Source organism: Aegilops tauschii, chromosome 2 (genome assembly GCF_002575655.3).
Source record: "Aegilops tauschii subsp. strangulata cultivar AL8/78 chromosome 2, Aet v6.0, whole genome shotgun sequence".
NCBI lineage: Eukaryota > Viridiplantae > Streptophyta > Magnoliopsida > Poales > Poaceae > Aegilops > Aegilops tauschii.
In genome coordinates this window covers 76,212,241-76,229,708 of record NC_053036.3, presented here as the reverse complement: position 1 = coordinate 76,229,708, position 17,468 = coordinate 76,212,241, and the positions used below count along the sequence as shown (strand labels likewise).

The 17,468-nt window shown below is 42.7% G+C and overlaps 2 protein-coding genes across 2 annotated transcripts; both read right to left on the bottom strand.

Annotated features, from left to right (window-relative positions):
• Positions 1-4,572: 4,572 nt before the first annotated feature.
• On the bottom strand, positions 4,573-5,994 carry LOC123497059 (uncharacterized). Its single transcript, XM_045232922.2, has 2 exons — positions 5,337-5,994; positions 4,573-4,963 (listed from the first exon to the last, which is right to left on the bottom strand). The coding sequence occupies exons 1-2, from the start codon at positions 5,712-5,714 to the stop codon at positions 4,703-4,705; spliced, it is 639 nt and encodes a 212-aa protein (XP_045088857.2). The 5' UTR covers positions 5,715-5,994; the 3' UTR covers positions 4,573-4,702.
• A 7,834-nt stretch (positions 5,995-13,828) lies between these two features.
• LOC109738612 (uncharacterized) lies at positions 13,829-15,717 on the bottom strand. Its single transcript, XM_020297707.4, has 2 exons — positions 15,152-15,717; positions 13,829-14,959 (listed from the first exon to the last, which is right to left on the bottom strand). The coding sequence occupies exons 1-2, from the start codon at positions 15,709-15,711 to the stop codon at positions 14,305-14,307; spliced, it is 1,215 nt and encodes a 404-aa protein (XP_020153296.2). The 5' UTR covers positions 15,712-15,717; the 3' UTR covers positions 13,829-14,304.
• Positions 15,718-17,468: the final 1,751 nt, after the last annotated feature.

Below are 17,468 nucleotides of genomic sequence, written 5' to 3'. Positions count from 1 at the left end.
TTATTTTAATTTGAACTTATTAGTTATTCTTTAGAACGAGAATCTGAGATTTTTATAAAATTTGAACTTCTCTGTTATTTTAATTTGAACTTCCTAGTTTTATTCTTTAGTAACGTGGAAAATTGAGTTTTTTGAACCTCTTTGTTTTAAAATTTTGAACTTCTTGGTTTTATTTTTAATAATGTGAAAAATCCAAAAAAATTATAGACATCGAAATTCACCATTTTTTAAATTTGGGTTAGTAACGGGGAAAATGTTTTTTTATATAAACAATGTTACCGTGCTGTTATTTTTAATTTGAACTTCTAGTTTTTATAGAATGGGGAAAATCAGTTTTTTTTTTAATTTTCCTAGCGATGTGGATATTTCGATGGTGTGTTCCTTTTTGGGGGGAACTTGTTGCAATGAATATTTTTAGGTTTCATTTTATTACCTTTTCCTCATCCGAAGTTTTGTGTTGGCACGCACCTACACACACATACACTCACATGGTTTTAACACACATGTAACCATCAAGATGTTCTAAAATTTGAACTTCTAAGTTTTATTCTTTTAATAACAAGAAAATTCTGATTTTTTATAGGCATTGAACTTCACCATTTTTAAAATTTGAACTTCTTAGTTTTTGGTTAGTAACGGGAAAATTCTATTTTTTATAAACATCAAACCACTCTGTTATTTTAATTTGAACTTCTAGTTTTTTAAAACAGGGAAAATCATTTATATATTATTTTTGAAATTTTTTAAGTTGAATTTTTTTGAACTTCTTCCTCCATTATTATTTTTGAGCTTCTACATTTGTATTTTTTGAACTTCTCAGTTTTTTATAATTGAGCTTTTTGGTTTCTGAAATAAACAACGAACTTATCCATTAGTTAAATTTCGACCTATATGTTATTTTTTAAAACAGGGAAAATCCATTTGGGAAAGAGGGTCACACGATCATCTTCATCATGCGGGGGAATGCAATGACCGGCACGAAGGCGTGCTCACTAGTGATACTTTCTTCCTTTTGTTCTCATTTGAACTTCGTCTTTTTTAATGATGAACTTCTCGTGTAATTTTTACATGGTTTTTTCCATGTGTTTTGAAGTGAGAGATTGAATGAAATCTGCTTGTTGATCTCATTGAAGTTTTTGATTTGTTTGAATGCTATTTTTCTTCTTTATTGTCAAGTATTTCATATTTTGAACTTTAACTGTTCTTGTTTTTGAACTGTAAGCAGTGAAAACATTAGAGCAGGCAATAACATTAGAGCAAATAAATTTGAATTCTTTTTTATAAAGTTCTAGTGTGAATCTGAGTTTAAAGAATACAAGCTTTTATAGTTGACCGTGAGCACTAGTCAAATAGAACGTTTCCTTTTGCTCTCAACCACAAGTTAGTTTTATCATTGAATAGTACTCCCTCCATTCCATAATGTAGTGCCTATAGATTTTTGTGAAAGTCAAACTTTGCCAACTTTGACCAAGTGTATAGAGAAAACTGTTTACATCTACAATACCAAACATGTGCATTCTGAAAAATAATTCACGATGTATCCAATGATGTGCATTTGGTATTCTAGATGTACTTACTTTTCTCTATAGACATGGTCAAAGTTTGTAATGTTTGACTTTTGTAAAAATCTATAGGCACTACATTATGGAACAGAGGGAGTACGACACATTCCTTATCCTCTCAAACACCACACGTTTCTTATCCACACCATGTATGCACACTACTTTTTTATATCTTTTAATCCATCATTTTTTTGCTTTGTCTTCTTCCTGGTAAGTTGTGCAAGCAATCACAAGCAGTAGCAGCAGTGGCTCGGTGCTGGCCATTCTTCTCCTCTGTTAGCAGTAGCAGAAACGCATAAGTCACAATTAAGAGGAAAATGGTGCTGCTGCAATAGCCTACACCACGCAGCGAAACGTCGATGTTGCAGGTGCCCCACCAGCTGAACTTTCAGCCCGCGTGAAGCTGAACTTTCTGAACCACAATATGTAGTAGAAGAGAAATAACAACCAAGTGATCTTTTCGCCGTCCTTACATCAAACTTTCTTTAGGTGTATGTAAATTCAATGGTTTACACAAAGTTCCTTACACCAAATCACGCGAACAAACATGCATGAATGGAAAAAGGGAAGGAGTTACAAGGTCCATAGCACACCTTTTTTGGTATCTTTCTAAAGGTTATGCACAATAAACTTAACAAGTTACAAAATCCAAGCTATGAAATGAGATACACAAATATGAGTGAGAGGCTGCAGGAACACGATGGATAATAAATTTAGTAGAAGCAGGGCACAATATAGGGTTCGTGTAGATTTCTCAAGAAGCAAAGAGGTGCTCGAGGAGGTGGACGGCGACTAGCACCCTAGTCTTGTTGTGCTATGTTTTTTTGGCGATAACAGGAACATAATGTGTGGCAGATGGGGATGGCGACTAGCAGAAACGGCTCCACGGGCATCTTTGTTTGACCTGCCACGAGAACTATGTTTGACCTACCAAAGCATCTTTGTTCGACCTGCCACGAGAACTCTGTTTGACCTGCCAAAGAGTACAATCCTGATGAGCCAAGAAAATCAACAGAAGCAAAGAGAACTATGTTTGACTTGCAAACATCTAAATTGTTGCAAGTCTACGAAAATCAAAAAACAGAACATCAGCAACCTACTGTTAGTTTCTTCTTCTTGTGTAATATACATTGAACTGCTGCAAGAAATCAGAATAATTGAACACTGCTAGAGTTTTTTTTCTAGTACGAAGATGCCGGTGATTCGCCTAGCAGGTGGCTGTCCGTGGCGGCGGGTGAATCTGTTGTGCGCCGCGGTGGGGGCACAGGGGCATGGCTGCAGGATGTGACGGCGGAGCGAAGTGAAGGTCGCACCATAGCGGCGAACCTCTCTCACACAGACGCGGAGGGGAGGGAAGGCCACGAACGGCGGCGCGCGTCTTGGGGTGCTGTTGTCGTCGGGATCCCGGGCGGCGACTGTAGGGATCATGGCGCGCGGGGGTTGAATCATGGAGCGCAACTGCTCGGCGTGGCGGCGCATGGAGAAGGTGCGGGCGGCGCGAGGTGGCACTCGTCGGCGGCGCGACACGGCCGCGGTGGCGGGATCTAGCGGTTGGGCGCACTGCTGCGGCGGCGGGATACGACGTTGGGGGGGCAGGGCCACGATGACGGGATCCGGTGATTGAGGTGGGGCTCATTCACTCATTTTAGTTTGTATGCAGTCCTAGCAATAGGCGACTCGCGCGGTGTTGCTAGGCCGACGGCCTATGACAGCCTTCCTTGGCTTCTCCCCCCTCACAGCTCGGCGGTGGCAGGGCCTCCCTTTTTCGATGTGCAGCTATCATGCCAAGCCTGAAGCGGATGCTATGGTTGACTGCTCCTCTGGTGTAAGAGCCGCTAGATGTTGTTTGTGGCGCGCACAACAACCAACAACGAGAGGGTGGTGCGACAGTTACTGGAAACGGCGTCACAACGTCTTCTCTGTCTTCTCTTCTAAAGAATTCTCCTTCTCCGCGAACACATAAACTAGTTCTGTTCGAACATGCCAATAAAGAACTGGAAGGTGACATTGACAATTGGCATTGATGTTGTAGTTTATCCGGGTGAAAAGCTCTGATTTAGCCTTCTGACTAGATCAGACAATGCTAACATTCACACATGTTCTTGTTGAAAGTGGGTTATAGCTTTAGGTTTGACTTTAATGTTGGAGCATGCCAGCATGATTTCTTCATGAAGTTGTTGCCTCGGAATCTTTCGCCCGTAGTTAGGTCACATATCACTTCCCTGGTGGATTCTGGTCCATGTTCACAAAGGATTATAGTGGGGCAGGTTCAATTTTCTTCTTCTTTTTAAAGCTTGTTTAATTTGTACACGAGTACATCAATCGGTTCAAAGGTTGGAGGCCATCCTCCTTTTCGTATAAGAAAAACACTTCTCGTTGTCTCCCCTGTTCAATCGCATATACTACAATCGGATGCGGATCCCCTGGCTCAAGTTGGATGGTTAACATGTGAGACGAACTTGACAATTGGTTACAATCATCCCACTTGACAATTGGAAAACACAAAGCTAGGGTGATGTAAAGGCTCCATTTCAAATTTTCGATAGTACCACTGCTAGGGAAAACCTTAGTAGTAGCGCGGGTTTTGAGGCTATCAGCAGCGCGGGCAGCCACGCTACCAATAATGCGCTACAGCTAACTGTTAGTAGCAGTGTTGTCTGTACCCGCACTACTACTATTGACTATATCAGCAGCGCTTTTCCGGAACGCGCTACTATTAATTAGCTGTAGCGATTTCCTAGCCCCACGCTATTGCTATATCTTTCATTATTTCCCCCCGGCTTCCTACCCTGTTTCAGCTTCAATAAACTGCAATTTTCAGATACTAGGTACTACTAGATATCAATTTCATAAAGCATTATAGGTACTAGTACTCCCTCGGTTCCAAATTACTCGTCGTGGTTTTAGTTCAAATTTGAACTAAAACCACGACGAGTAATTTGGAACGAGGGGAGTACTAGATAACAATTTCATATATACTCAACATGCATCCTCAAGCAGTACTAGGTGATATCGACGACGATCATCATATATAGTTCTAGATGATATCGACGACGATCATCATATGTAGTTCTACATGATATCGACGATGATCATCATATGTAGTTCTAGATGATATAGCCACACACACATATGTAGTTCTAGATGATATGGACGACGATCATCATCCTCAAGCCTGGGCGGTGGGTGTTCCTGATAATAATTAGGATGGCCTGTCCAACACGAAGATTCTTGCCAACGAGGAATCTCTTCCACCCAACCGAGTTTAAGTGTGTGCGACCGTCTGTGTCCATGCGGTAAGTACAGGTGGTGTCGGAGCCCCTTGCGATAAGGCGTAGTCCAGCCGAGCCTTCTTCATCAGGCTCAATACCACAACTCACAGATAGGTTCTTTGGCAATTTCTGAATAAGAAAAATATATCAATTAATAAATAGCCTCGCACATACTCTTGCAAATATATTTCTATTAAGTCTAGATTTCTACACTATCAAAAGACACAGTACTACACATTTGTACTAATTAATCATGAATTCTACTAATAAGTATATATGGATTATCTACACTATTAATAGTTCCTTGGATTCTACACTAATAAACATGTGATCAGACTCTACACTAAAGCATATCATCAACTAGATTCCAAAAGCATATCATTGGACTCCACACTAGGCATATCATCGGATTCACTAAGCATATCATCGGATAATTTGCATTTGTAAGTATAAAAATAAAGCATATATATATCATCAAATTACTACAGTCAGTATAACATACCATTTCATGCCGATCGACCATGGTACTTGTCAGGCGGGTCACGAATGGCACCCTGACAAAGTCATCACGTGGCAGAATTATGTCCCATAAGTTGCACACCTCCTCCTCGCTCAGCCTCATTCTTTGAGCTACGATGGCTTCATGAAGTGGGTTCTCATCATCTTCATCGAGTGGGTCCTCATTATCTTCATCATCTTCGTCATCTTCATCATATTCATCATCTTCCACCAGGTTGAGATAAATGACAGCCAGCTTGGGTCTTTCTGCTCTGAAGGAGAAGCTGATCAACTCGCCACCAGAAAGACGCATGCTGGCGAGGAAACGGGCCCATCCATCTCCTCCAATCTGCGACATATTGCGGCCTTTCTCGACCTCCATAGTGTACGGCCCCCAGGAGCCTCAAATGTCACAGTGTCTCCTGTCAGCTTGTTGAATTTCAACCTCACATTGCATGGGACGATCTGTGTAAAAAAAGCAAAGTGACACAATGCAGTAATGCCAATACTAAAAATAAAATAGTTGTTACATTTCATCTAATTTCTTACCGCCGCACGACGAAAACTCGGCTGGAAGTAGATGCCGAACAGCTTGCCAGCTGCAAGGCTGTTGTCGCACCTTTACTTGCACAGTCGACATAGTGGCGGTGGTGGTGGCGCCATTTTTCTAAAGCAATATGAGCAAAGGATTAACGATCCACTTCACAGGAAAGAAAAACAGTAGCATGTGATATTTTTGGTTCTTCCGCGAGAAGCAATTTGATGGACAATTATAATCCTAAGATCTAGTAACATATTAGATGACAAGGTACCACCTACCAAAGCATTTCGGTGGCACCTATTGCCGAAAAAACTTTTCACAAATATCTACCAAATCAGGGTACCACCTACTAAGACATTTCATCTAATTTGGCCCCTATTGCCTAAGATAATTGATTAAAAAAACAAGTGGCAAATTTAACTAAATTGGCACCTACATTTTGCCAAAAAATAACTTATTACAAAAAAACAAAAGCATCTACCTATCCATGTACAGAAAAAATAACAATAAAATGGTGCATACTAAATCAACTAGCCTACTAAATCCACTAGCATACTAAATCAACTAAATCAAAATATTCTAAATCAACTAGCCTACTAAATCAACTAAATCAAAATGTTCTAAATCAACTAGCCTACTAAATCAACTAAATCAAAATGTTCTAAATCAACTAAATCAACTAGCCTACTAAATCAACTAAATCAAAATGTTGCATATGAACTAGCCTACTAAATCAAAATGTAGCAGGGAGGAGGGAGAAGGAGGGGCAACTCGAGGAAGGAGAAGAGAGTAGGACGGAGGAGGAAGGCGGAGCGAGGAGGGGCCGGCCGGCGGCGAGTGGAGGGAGGACGGAGGAGGAAGGCGGAGCGAGGAGGGGCCGGCCAGCGGCGAGTGGAGGGAGGACGGAGGAGGAGGCCGGTACCGAGTCCATCAATGAGGAGGAGGTGATGGCGGCGCAGAGGGAGGAGGGGCGACGGGGGAGGACCGGCGCGGGGGGTTGAGGGGGAGATCCAGTGAGTATGTGAGTGTGAGTGGATTGGATAGAGAGGAGAGTGGGGGTGGGAGATGGAATGGCTTAGCAGTAGCGTGCTATAGAGAAAGGCGCTACTGCTAAACTACCTAGCAGTAGCGCCTTTCACAAAGAAAGCGCTACTGCTATGTGTCAGCATGTAAAAATAGACATAAAAAATATATTGATCATCAACGATCTTTTTGTGTACAATCTGATTTGTCAGTATGAGTCCTCACCGGTTTAGGAATCGGTGAAGACTCATATTGCGGCCACAAATTCTACACATAGAGTTCAATGAAGACCAAGTGCTTGTCAAAGTTTGAGAAGTAACATATTTAAGGTGGTAGAAACTCTCTTCATGGAGCGAGGTGGGACTAAATTTTTGTAGTAAACTTAGCAGTAGCGCTTATTGGTGAAATGCGCTGCTGCTATGATCCGTAGCAGTAGCGCTCTTCGTGCTAACGCGCTGCTGCTAGAACTAGCCTCGCGGCGGCGTCGTGGGAATTATTGCAGTAGCGCGCCTTAGAGCGGACGCGCTACTGCTATATTTATTTCAGCAGCGAGTTTTGTTTGCGCGTGCTACTGCTACGTAGTAGCAGCGCCTTATTTTAAAGCGCGCTGCCGGTAAGATTCTGTGTATAGGCTTTTTCCTAATAATGTACGAACAGTCTCTTTTAATGGAGGTCCGGCATGTACGTCTACAATACGACAGAAGGACACGCCGTGGATGAGACCTCCTCCTACCTCCCGTTCCGGAGCGTGGACCAAATCAGGGGAGGATGTGATGTTGTTGTCGTCCACAGGAAGCATCATTCAAGGTGAAAAGTCTGCAGAGCTAGTGTTGATGTTGCTTCTGTTATGGAGTACTATTACTTGAGTAACACAATTTCAATCTTTGATATGAAACAAGATAATTCACTTTGCCCTCAACAAAAACAGAAGGAAAAAGATGATACTTTTACTACGTGCCAATAGTCATTACCAATTTACCAGTACTGCAAAGCGAGAGTGAACAACAGGCATAAGAAGAGGGGGGGGGGGGGGGGGGGGGGGGGGGCGGGCAGTGGGTCATTTATAAACACTCCCTCCGATTATTTACTCTGTCTATTTGTTTTGTCCTAAATTGAATTTACAAAGTTTATAAGAACATTATTAACATCTACAATATCAAATGAATATGATTATATTCGTAATCTATTTTCACACCACACATATTTTTATTGTAAATGTTTATATTTTTTATCGAACTTTCTAAGATTAACTTATGATAAAGCGAATGTGCAGAGTAAATAAAAACAGAGAAAGTACAATAGACATAAGAAGAAACAAAGCCGCAACTTGATAGGCCAAAGATGGACCATATGTCAGCATCCCAAGGGACACCCTACTTAAAACCAAGCAAATCCATGACTAATGGTGGAAAACGGGTTTATGCACCCATGCTGAAGATGGTGATGGATTCTCTTGGAGTGAAGAAAGTCATTTTCAGGCTCGAAACAACCTGTTAGTGATATACTACACGGTCTTTGTATTTATGTGCTATAGGATACATAATACTTCTATTGCGACCTTCCTCGACTTCTCCCTTCGCCGTTACCATGAACACCATCGGGTAAAACCCAGTAGTGCCAGGGCCTCCTTTTTTCCCGGTGCAAGGACAGCGCAGAGAGCGAAGCGGAGGCTATGGTTGACCATGACGGCCGACGAGAAAGTATCCTGTGCAACGACAGAATCTGTGCACCTGATGCACCAAGGACTCATGTGCCGTTGGATGAAGAACAAAGGGACAAGATTCAGTCCAGTGGCGGGCCGCTGGCACATTTGCAAAAGACACCTTATACTTTTGTAGACCGCTTCTTGTTTTTGCATAATGGAACAAAGCAGGACAAAATCTGTTACTTTGCAAAGCAACTTCGCTACATCTCTCGTTATTTTAACTGTTTGCATGAGCTGCGACCAGGAGATGCAGTCACGTCATTTCCTCTGTTAATTTACAACATTTTGGATGCCTCATTGCATATGCTTTGTACATTTCTTACAGAACAGAAAAAACAAGACAGTAGCAACGGACTAGGCAAAAACAAACCATTAATAATCTAGTTCATGACTTGAAAATCGCATCTCCGATTGATTGGATATATGTATAACTTGACACACATATTTGGCATCAAAAATTCAGTTCTTACATACTATATAATAGCATACTTTACCGGAAGCATCAAGGGCCGCTAAAAAAATCAGAAAAGGTCTTCTATAATTACCTCTCACCTCACACATGGGAATACTTGTAGTAACTTGTACTTCATAAACAGATCCTTCAATTACTTCCCTGTTCTGTTACACAAATTTATGGGATCATGAATCTGAAAATAATAATTGGAATCATGAAATACAAAACAACAAACGAAATAGATTGTTGTAATAGAATCAGGAAGAAAGAAAAGAACAAGCAGCTTTCAGCAAGTTCCGTCAAACATAGAAGCACCCATTTAAGCTGTCTTACCTGCTGCATAAAACAGTTATGGACGCCATCATTTGATTCAATTTAGAGAAACAACAAGGTTCATTTTGCAAGTGAGCCAGCAGCCCAGTTTGTACCTAGATCTTGTCCGTTCCTTCTCAATCAAATGGCCCATAACTCGCTGGTGCACCCGGTGCACCAATTCCATCGTTGCATGGGATACGTTCTCGACGGCCGACTGCGCATCTGGTGGTGGAAGTTGGTAGGCGTTGATGTAGCGCACAACCACCGGTGAGAAGAGAGGATGGTGCAATAAGTACTGGAAACAGTTCTCACCTTCGCCCCCTTATTGACCGCCTAAGCTACAATCTGGTGCGGACCATCTGACTTAAATCAGGTGCCTGGTTAAAAAAAAATTGTGGGTGAGAAAACTTCCGATCTGTTAATCTTCAATCATGGCAGTATAACAAATATCAGAAATAATAAAAATAACATTCAGATCCGTAGACCATTTAGCGACGACTATAAACACTGAAGCGAGTGTCTGGTTAAGTTATTACCTAACCTAAGTCACAAAACCTCACTTGGTTACGACCACTTGACCACTGGAAAACACAAGGAGGGGAGATGTAAATAGTACATGAACAAACAGGCCGAGCCCAATTTCAAATATCCGATAGTACAAACGGTCTCTCTCGATGGAGGTTATTGCACCGGCACAAACGTCCACAGTACGACAGAAGGACAAGCCGCACGTGAGACCTGCCTGCCTGCCTGCCTGCCTGCCTTTCCTGGACCGATTCGGATGAGGACGCGATGCTGTTGCTGTGGTCCAGAGGAGAGGAAGCATCGTCCGAGATCTGCCATGAATTCTCAAGGTCAGCATTTCACAATGCCCAGCAACACCTGCCGCTGTTCTACTAGAGTACTAGTATTACTCCTACCCGAGTAAAACAGTTTCAGAGATAACTCACTTTGCCCTTATTAACAAAGTCAAAAACCAGAAGAACAAAATGATGGATTTTCACAGGGCGAAGATCGCCAAAGAGCGGACGAACACCCTAATACCATGGACAGGCACACGAAGAAAGAGGACAGTGGGTTCTTCATTTATCAAATATCATGGAAATAAGAGGGCAGCACTTGCCCCGCGAAGCAGAAATTAAGCTGCAACTTGATGGTCCGAAAATGGACCAGGCAGGTCACCTGTCAGCATCTTGAGAAATCCCCAGCTAGAAAATCAGGCGGAACCCATGACCAGTGATCGAAAAGGCATATGCTGATACGCTGTGCCGAAAACGGCAGTGGATTCCCTCGGTATCAAGAGAGTCGTTTTCAGGCTCGCAACGACCCGGTGGCTGGTGAGATACCACAAGATCTCTGCATTTATATATAATCAGACAAAGGATTCAGATTTCAGAATGAATGTTGGAGTACACTCCAGTGGCACAAAACAGTGTGCTCTTTACAGCAGGTATAAATAAACATCTCCACAGCCCTTACTTCAGCAACTTGGAATTGTTGGCGCTACGGTCTTCGCTGACGACAGAGATAAAACCGAGTCCAAATGCACATTTAGTGTCAGACACAGAGACACTCATACAAAACACTGACATCGTAGACCGGCGATATGTCGGATTACCAGGATGCAGATAACATCATAACATACAGAATAAGATCATGTTGATTAATAAATTGTAGATATGCAACACTAATGGTAATAGAGAAAAAATGATTGGGCTGCACCCCACATCACCATCAATAAAACATAATAAGTGCTAATAAAGATGAGTGATCACCGGCACCAACAACTAGGACAAAATGTAATGCAACGGCATGCTATGAATTGGTCTTATGGCAAGCAGGCACGCAAAGATAAATGGTCGACAAGCGATGCAATCCTAATTTTGACAAGGCAGGAAGCAAGCTGAAAATCATATATGCTCACCTTTAGTCACCACACAAAGAGATGGTACTGTTTGAGGATATGACCAATGCCAAGGTGGATAATGGATAACAATATCGATGCTCATAGGCATTCTAACTATTCACCAAGATACTACAGCATAAGAAAGTGTATTTCAAAACTCATTGATCAGATAGCCAAATCATTATATACAGAGTTATCATTGTCACAAACCTTGCGTGATAATTGCTGCTAGACCATTGTAGGAAAAGCTGTTGGGCTAAAAATTGCATAACATGTAAGTTTGACCTCAGCTACTCGAAAAAAACTTCCAGACATTACTAAGATTACAGTACAGCCGATAATTGCTGATAACTAAAGCTAAAGACTTCGACAACCACTCACCAAATGTAATGGGACTCCGGCACAATGGTACCTCCCCGTAATGAATTTTGTGCACATTCTTCAAATCAGAGCTGAACAAACATTGATCCCAGTCCAAAGTAAAAACTCATTAGCGTAGAGGGCATCATGGCTTTGCTTTTTTGCTTCATACATACTCCCTATGTATCAAAATATAAGACGTTTTTTGACACTTACACAATTGCAACTAATGGTAAATGTAGGATCATTGGGCATCACTACACATCATCATAGAAAATCATAAATACTAACATAGATGGGTTGTCTTAGATACCACGTAAAATAAAAGTGTATTTCAACCGCATATGTATGAATGGTCTTGTGGCAAGCAGGGAAACAAAGATGACTGGCAGACAAGTGATACTCCATCTGTTCCAGAATATAAGGTGCATCAGTTTTCGTAAAATATCAACATCTACAATACAAAATAAGTAAAATATGAAAATACTATTCCTGATAGATCTTATGATACAAATTTGGTACTGTGGATATTGATACTTTTTTCTAAAAACTTGGTCCAACATGCACATGATTGACTTTTGAAAAAACTAATACACCTTATATTTTGGAACGGAGAGAGTAAGTATATCCTAATTTTGACAAGCAAGGAAGGAAGAAAGCTGAACAGATATGTCCACTCTTAGCCACTACACTTAGGCTTAACTTGGTGGATTCTTTTGGAATCAACAAACCCACAGGTTTGCAATAACTTGGTGGCTGGTGGTGGGATACTAAAAGATCTCTGCATTTATAATCAGAGAAATGATTCATAATCAATGATGGACTCCCCTAGCCCCCTGGGACTAAATGTTTGCTGCTTAGAGTAAATAAAACAGTTTTGGCCTAACTCAGGCTTTTTGGCACTATATGTCATTGCTAACAGCACAGATAAAACATTAAAACCAGTCACCAAACACTGTCATTATACTTATAGACTGGCATGCCATTTATGAAATCACAGAGAAATTCTACACGAGAAAACATGGATACCAGGATGTAGATAACATCATAACATACAGAATAAGGTCATGCTGATTACAAAATAATGTGCAATAAAAATGGTAATTGAAGAATAATTGTGCTTCACTCCACATCAACATAAACAAATCATAAGTACTAATGAAGATGAGTGGTCACCAGCACTAACGAAGACAAAATGTAATGCAACTGCATAGATATGAGTGTTCTTATGGCAAGCATGTGCACAGATATAAATGACGGACAAGTGATACAATCCTAATTTTGACAATGCAGGAAGCAAAGCTGACAATCAGATATGTTCATTTCTAGTCACCACATAAAAGAGATAGTACCACTGCCAAGGTGGATAATGAATGAATAATAAATATAGATGCATAGGCATCTAACGATTTACCAAGATACTCCTACTATAGCATAACAAAGTGTATTTACCCGCAAAAATGATAATAACAAAGTGTATTTCAGAACTCATCGGCAGGCCTTTCACTAAATTCAGAGTTACCCTTGTCACAGACCTTACGTGGCAATTGCCGCTTGATGGTTGTAGGAAGCTGTTGGGCTACAAAATGTATAGCATATCTGTTTGACCTCAACCACCGAAAAAATCTTCTAGCCATTACTAAGATTATAGTACAGCCAATAATTGGTGGTAACAAAAGCTAAAGGCTTCAACAACCAGTCACAAAAATGTAATGGGACTCCAGCAGAATGGTACCTTCCAATAATCAATTTTGTGCACATTCTTCAACTCAGAGCTGAGCAAACATTGATTCCAGTCCAAAGTCAAAACTCATTAGCGTACAGGGCATTGCTTGATTTTTTCTTCATACATCCAAAATTGCAACTAATGGTCACACAAGCATCATTGGGCATCACTCACATCATCATAAATAAATCATAAATACTGACAAAGATGGGTTTTCTTAGGTACCAATAAAAATGTATTGCAGCCGCATATGTATGAATGGTCTTATGGCAAGCAGGCAAACAAAGGTAATTGGTAGACAGTTGACACTACCCTAATTTTGACAAGCAATGCAGGAAGCCAGCTGAACAGATATGCTCACTCTCAGTCACCACACAAAGAGATAGTACCAATTCATGATAACGCCAGTTCCAAGATGGAAAATGAAGAATAAATGTAGATCTACAGATCAAACTATTCACCAAGATACCATAGAATAACAAAGTGTATTTCAGAACACATTGATCAGATAAGCCTGTCATTAAGTACAGAAACAGGATAACAGGGTTATCCTTGTCACAATTTACTAAACCTTGTGTGGTGATACAATTACTGCTTGACCATTGTAGGAAGCTCTTGGCTAAAAAAAGTATAACATATCAGTTTGACCTCAACTACCGAAAAATCCTCCAGACATTACTAAGATTACAGTACACTGATAATTGGTGGTAACTAAAGCTAAAGACTTCAACAAAAACTCACCAAAATGTAATGGGACTCCAGCGCAATGGTACCTTCCCATCATGAATTTTGTTCACATGCTTCAACTCAGAGCCGGGCAAACACTGGTTTCAGTCCAAAGCCAAAACTCATTACCGTGCAGAGCATGGCATGCTTTTTGCTTCACACATCCAAAATTGCAGAATAGAAACCAACTTGTCTATCTTCCTGATCCGTCAAGATCTAAACTTTTGGCCTCCGAAATTCAAACCATATCTCGTAATGGTTAAACAACAAGCTGTCATGAGTGTGCTTCCCAACATATTCCAGCCCCAATTCCGTAAGTCGACGTGTGCACTCATCTCCACCCAACCTTGTGCAAAACTTAATGTTATGCGACACAAAAATCCTGCCTGTCTGTGGCCTCAGCTTGCCTGCAAGCCTCTCAAGCCCAGCCCAAACAAGGTCACGTGGAATGTGGAGGAACGCGGCACTAGAATAAATAAGGTCATACATAACAGTATCCCCAAACTTGCTGAAATCCATATCCCCTCCTCTCACAATCATCGGTCGCTTGTACAACAGCCCCTGCGACGGCAGTTCGTACCGAAGCGCAGCCATGAGGGACAGCTCATCCTGCTCCAGGCAATGGAATCTCCCAGCATTGAGGAACCGGATGAAATGCAGACCGACACGGAGCGTCCCGCACCCAATTTCAAGGACCTGATCTCTGGGCGCGAGGGCGGAGGTGTTGGCCAGGAACTCAAACACATCCCGGCCCCCGGCCCATGGCTCGCCGTAGTTACTGTGGTGCTCCTCCACGAGGAGCTCCCCCGGGCAGGGCAGCGCGGTGTGGTTGGTCGCCTCTTCTTCGGGATAATGAGAGATCCCATGGTGCCTGCAGTGCAGCGAGGGGCAACATTGAGATGCCAATTTCACTTTCTGAATCCCTAGGACTAGTAATGTACTAGGGGATTACTGATAACTCGATCGCAGCAGAACCTGGTAAATCTAATCCTACTTTGCGGGAAGGGGGAGCATGGAAATCTAAGATGGCGTGGATTGGGTATTGGGGGTGCAGTATTATTACCTGTTGAGGTCGAAGAGCTGGCGCTCGCGGGTGCGGGGGTTGATGCCCTTGCGGAGCTCGTGCCAGGCGTCGGCGGAGGCGAGGAGGGCGAGGGAGTTGGAGGCGAGCTGCGCCTTGAGCCAGGCGACGTCGTCGGGGGAGGTGGCGATGGGGGCCGGGGCGGCGGTGGTGGTGGTGGTGGTGACGCTGGTGGTGGTGTGGGTGGTGACGGGGTCGGAGCAGGCGCAGAGGTGGGCCCCGGAGGAGGCGGAGGGGGACGGGAGGAGGAGGAAGACGAGGAGCGCGGCGCAGGAGAGCAGGAGGAGCAGCGCCGGCACGGTGAGCAGCCGCGCCGTGGAGCCGCCGCCCGACGCCGACGGGAGCGCCATCGATCGCCGCGGGGTGGATCGGGGATGGTGGGGTGGGGACGGTGGCGCGTGCTGCTGCCGGTGGAGTGCGTGGGTCGGTCGGTCGGTCGGTCGGCTTGGGATCTCGTCTCGTCCGTGCCGGGTCCGATGCGACGGCGGTCGCCCCGCTACCTGGCCTGGCTCGACCGCATCGGACGACGCACATGGGCCCATGTGCAGGCTGCAGCTGACATTTATTCCTTCGCTATACCTATGGACAGCTAGCAGTGTCTCATAAATATAAACCTATGGACAGCTAGCAGTGTCTCATAAATATAAACCTATGGACAGCTAGCAAACCCACAAAGAAAAAAGCTAGCAAACCCACGAAGTCTCTCTCAAAAAATAAAAGAAAAAAGACGCTGATAAGTGTCACTAGCGTGGCACGATGCAATTCCACCCGGACGTTTTTTAGTGACAAATTTAGTTGTCAAGCATGACAACTTTTTGTTTGGATGACAAATTTCAGCTTTTTATGGTTTTGTTTTTTTATGACAATTTAGTTGTAAAAACGTCAGGACAATTTTACTTGGTGCCACACGTGTGGCACTTATCATTTAAGAAAAAGGAAGCAAACCCATAATTATACTACGCGGTTTAACTTTGTTTTTCGACCAAATTCAACAATGCCACCGTTGTTTTTGGAGGTGGTAATGAAGACCTTTTGGATGAAAGGAACTGTAGAAAAAAATGCAAAAATTGATGGAATGTTTCTACTTATTTTAATGAATTCGTAGAGTAGGAACTTTAAATTTATAAGAATTCATGCATGAGACTTTAAGGCCACGAAAAATATTCTTTTGATAGCTCTGATAGATCTCGTGTATATTTCTCTCTATTATCTAGTGAATGAATGCGACCAGTCATCCGTTTTCATCTCTATCATGTCGGTGCAGCCTTCAAAGCTGGTATTGGGCCTGTGAGAAGAAGTTTGGCTCTTTCATTTGTGACTCTTCTAGCGGGCACATTTTCTTCCTGACGACGCTGGTCTGACGGGATTGTGGCCTTGATATAACTTCCTATCTGCAATCCACGACTATAGGCTGGCTCCATTGATGAAGTGACATGCATGGGATGAGGATGAAGACGGTACACCCTTAGGTACAGGGCCGACCCTGAGCAGGTGCAGCCAGTGCGGTGGCAACACACACGCACAAGGTATAACTATCGCTAGAGAGAAAAATCACCAAGCATTGCGCATCGAGTCCAGGTCGCCTCCATCGTTGCATCGTCTTCTCTCGCGTCCTAGTTCTTCCCCATTCCCTAATCACCGCCGACAATGGGGCACCACTCTCCTCCTAAGATTTTCTAGCCATTTTGAAGTAATTAGTGGAGGATGAGATCATAATTTATGGAATCCCTCCTTGATCTTCTAGAATCCCGTCCTATATATCCCTCTTAGGTTAGTCTTTTCTTTCTCATCTGATTCGAGATTCATTCTCCTTCATTCCCCATAGGCTTGACTTGAGAGAGAGAAAAGGTGGAAGAAGGGATAAAATACAAGGGGAACAAGGGATCAAATACAAGGGGAATAAGGCATTGGCTACAGCGTCGGCGCTCGGGCTCCAAAGGGGATTGCCGGCAGTGTCACTTGGCAGCAAGGAACCAGCACAACGGTTCAAGGGCAAGCAGGCAGCAGCGAGCAACCAGTCAAGATTTTGTTGGAATTATTGGGTCTAGCCCATATAATAATTCATATTTTCTTCCAATAATTCAAGGTAAATCCAAGAGGCTTATGTGGCACATTCATGCATGACAAGGTGGTGTGGGAAATACGCGTATGCGCTACTTATTTCTGTCATGCAAGAAAGAAGTTGAAACGATTGACACATAAATGGGAGAAGAAACTGTACGCTTCATAGGATTTTTAGTGTGCTCGTTTCTGCTCTCCTTAATGGTGTTTAGTGCATCAGCTTAATGGTTTTGATTGT

What these genes read in the sequence shown, in the direction of transcription:
- LOC123497059 (XM_045232922.2), bottom strand. Translation starts at nt 5,714, where the DNA reads ATGGAGGTCGAGAAAGGCCGCAATATGTCGCAGATTGGAGGAGATGGA. An exon ending in TGGTCGATCGGCATGAAATG is followed by an intron (nt 4,964 to 5,336) that starts GTATGTTATACT and finishes TTTCTTATTCAG; the next exon opens with AAATTGCCAAAGAACCTATC.
- LOC109738612 (XM_020297707.4), bottom strand. Translation starts at nt 15,711, where the DNA reads ATGGGCCCATGTGCGTCGTCCGATGCGGTCGAGCCAGGCCAGGTAGCG. An exon ending in CAGCTCTTCGACCTCAACAG is followed by an intron (nt 14,960 to 15,151) that starts GTAATAATACTG and finishes GCTGCACTGCAG; the next exon opens with GCACCATGGGATCTCTCATT.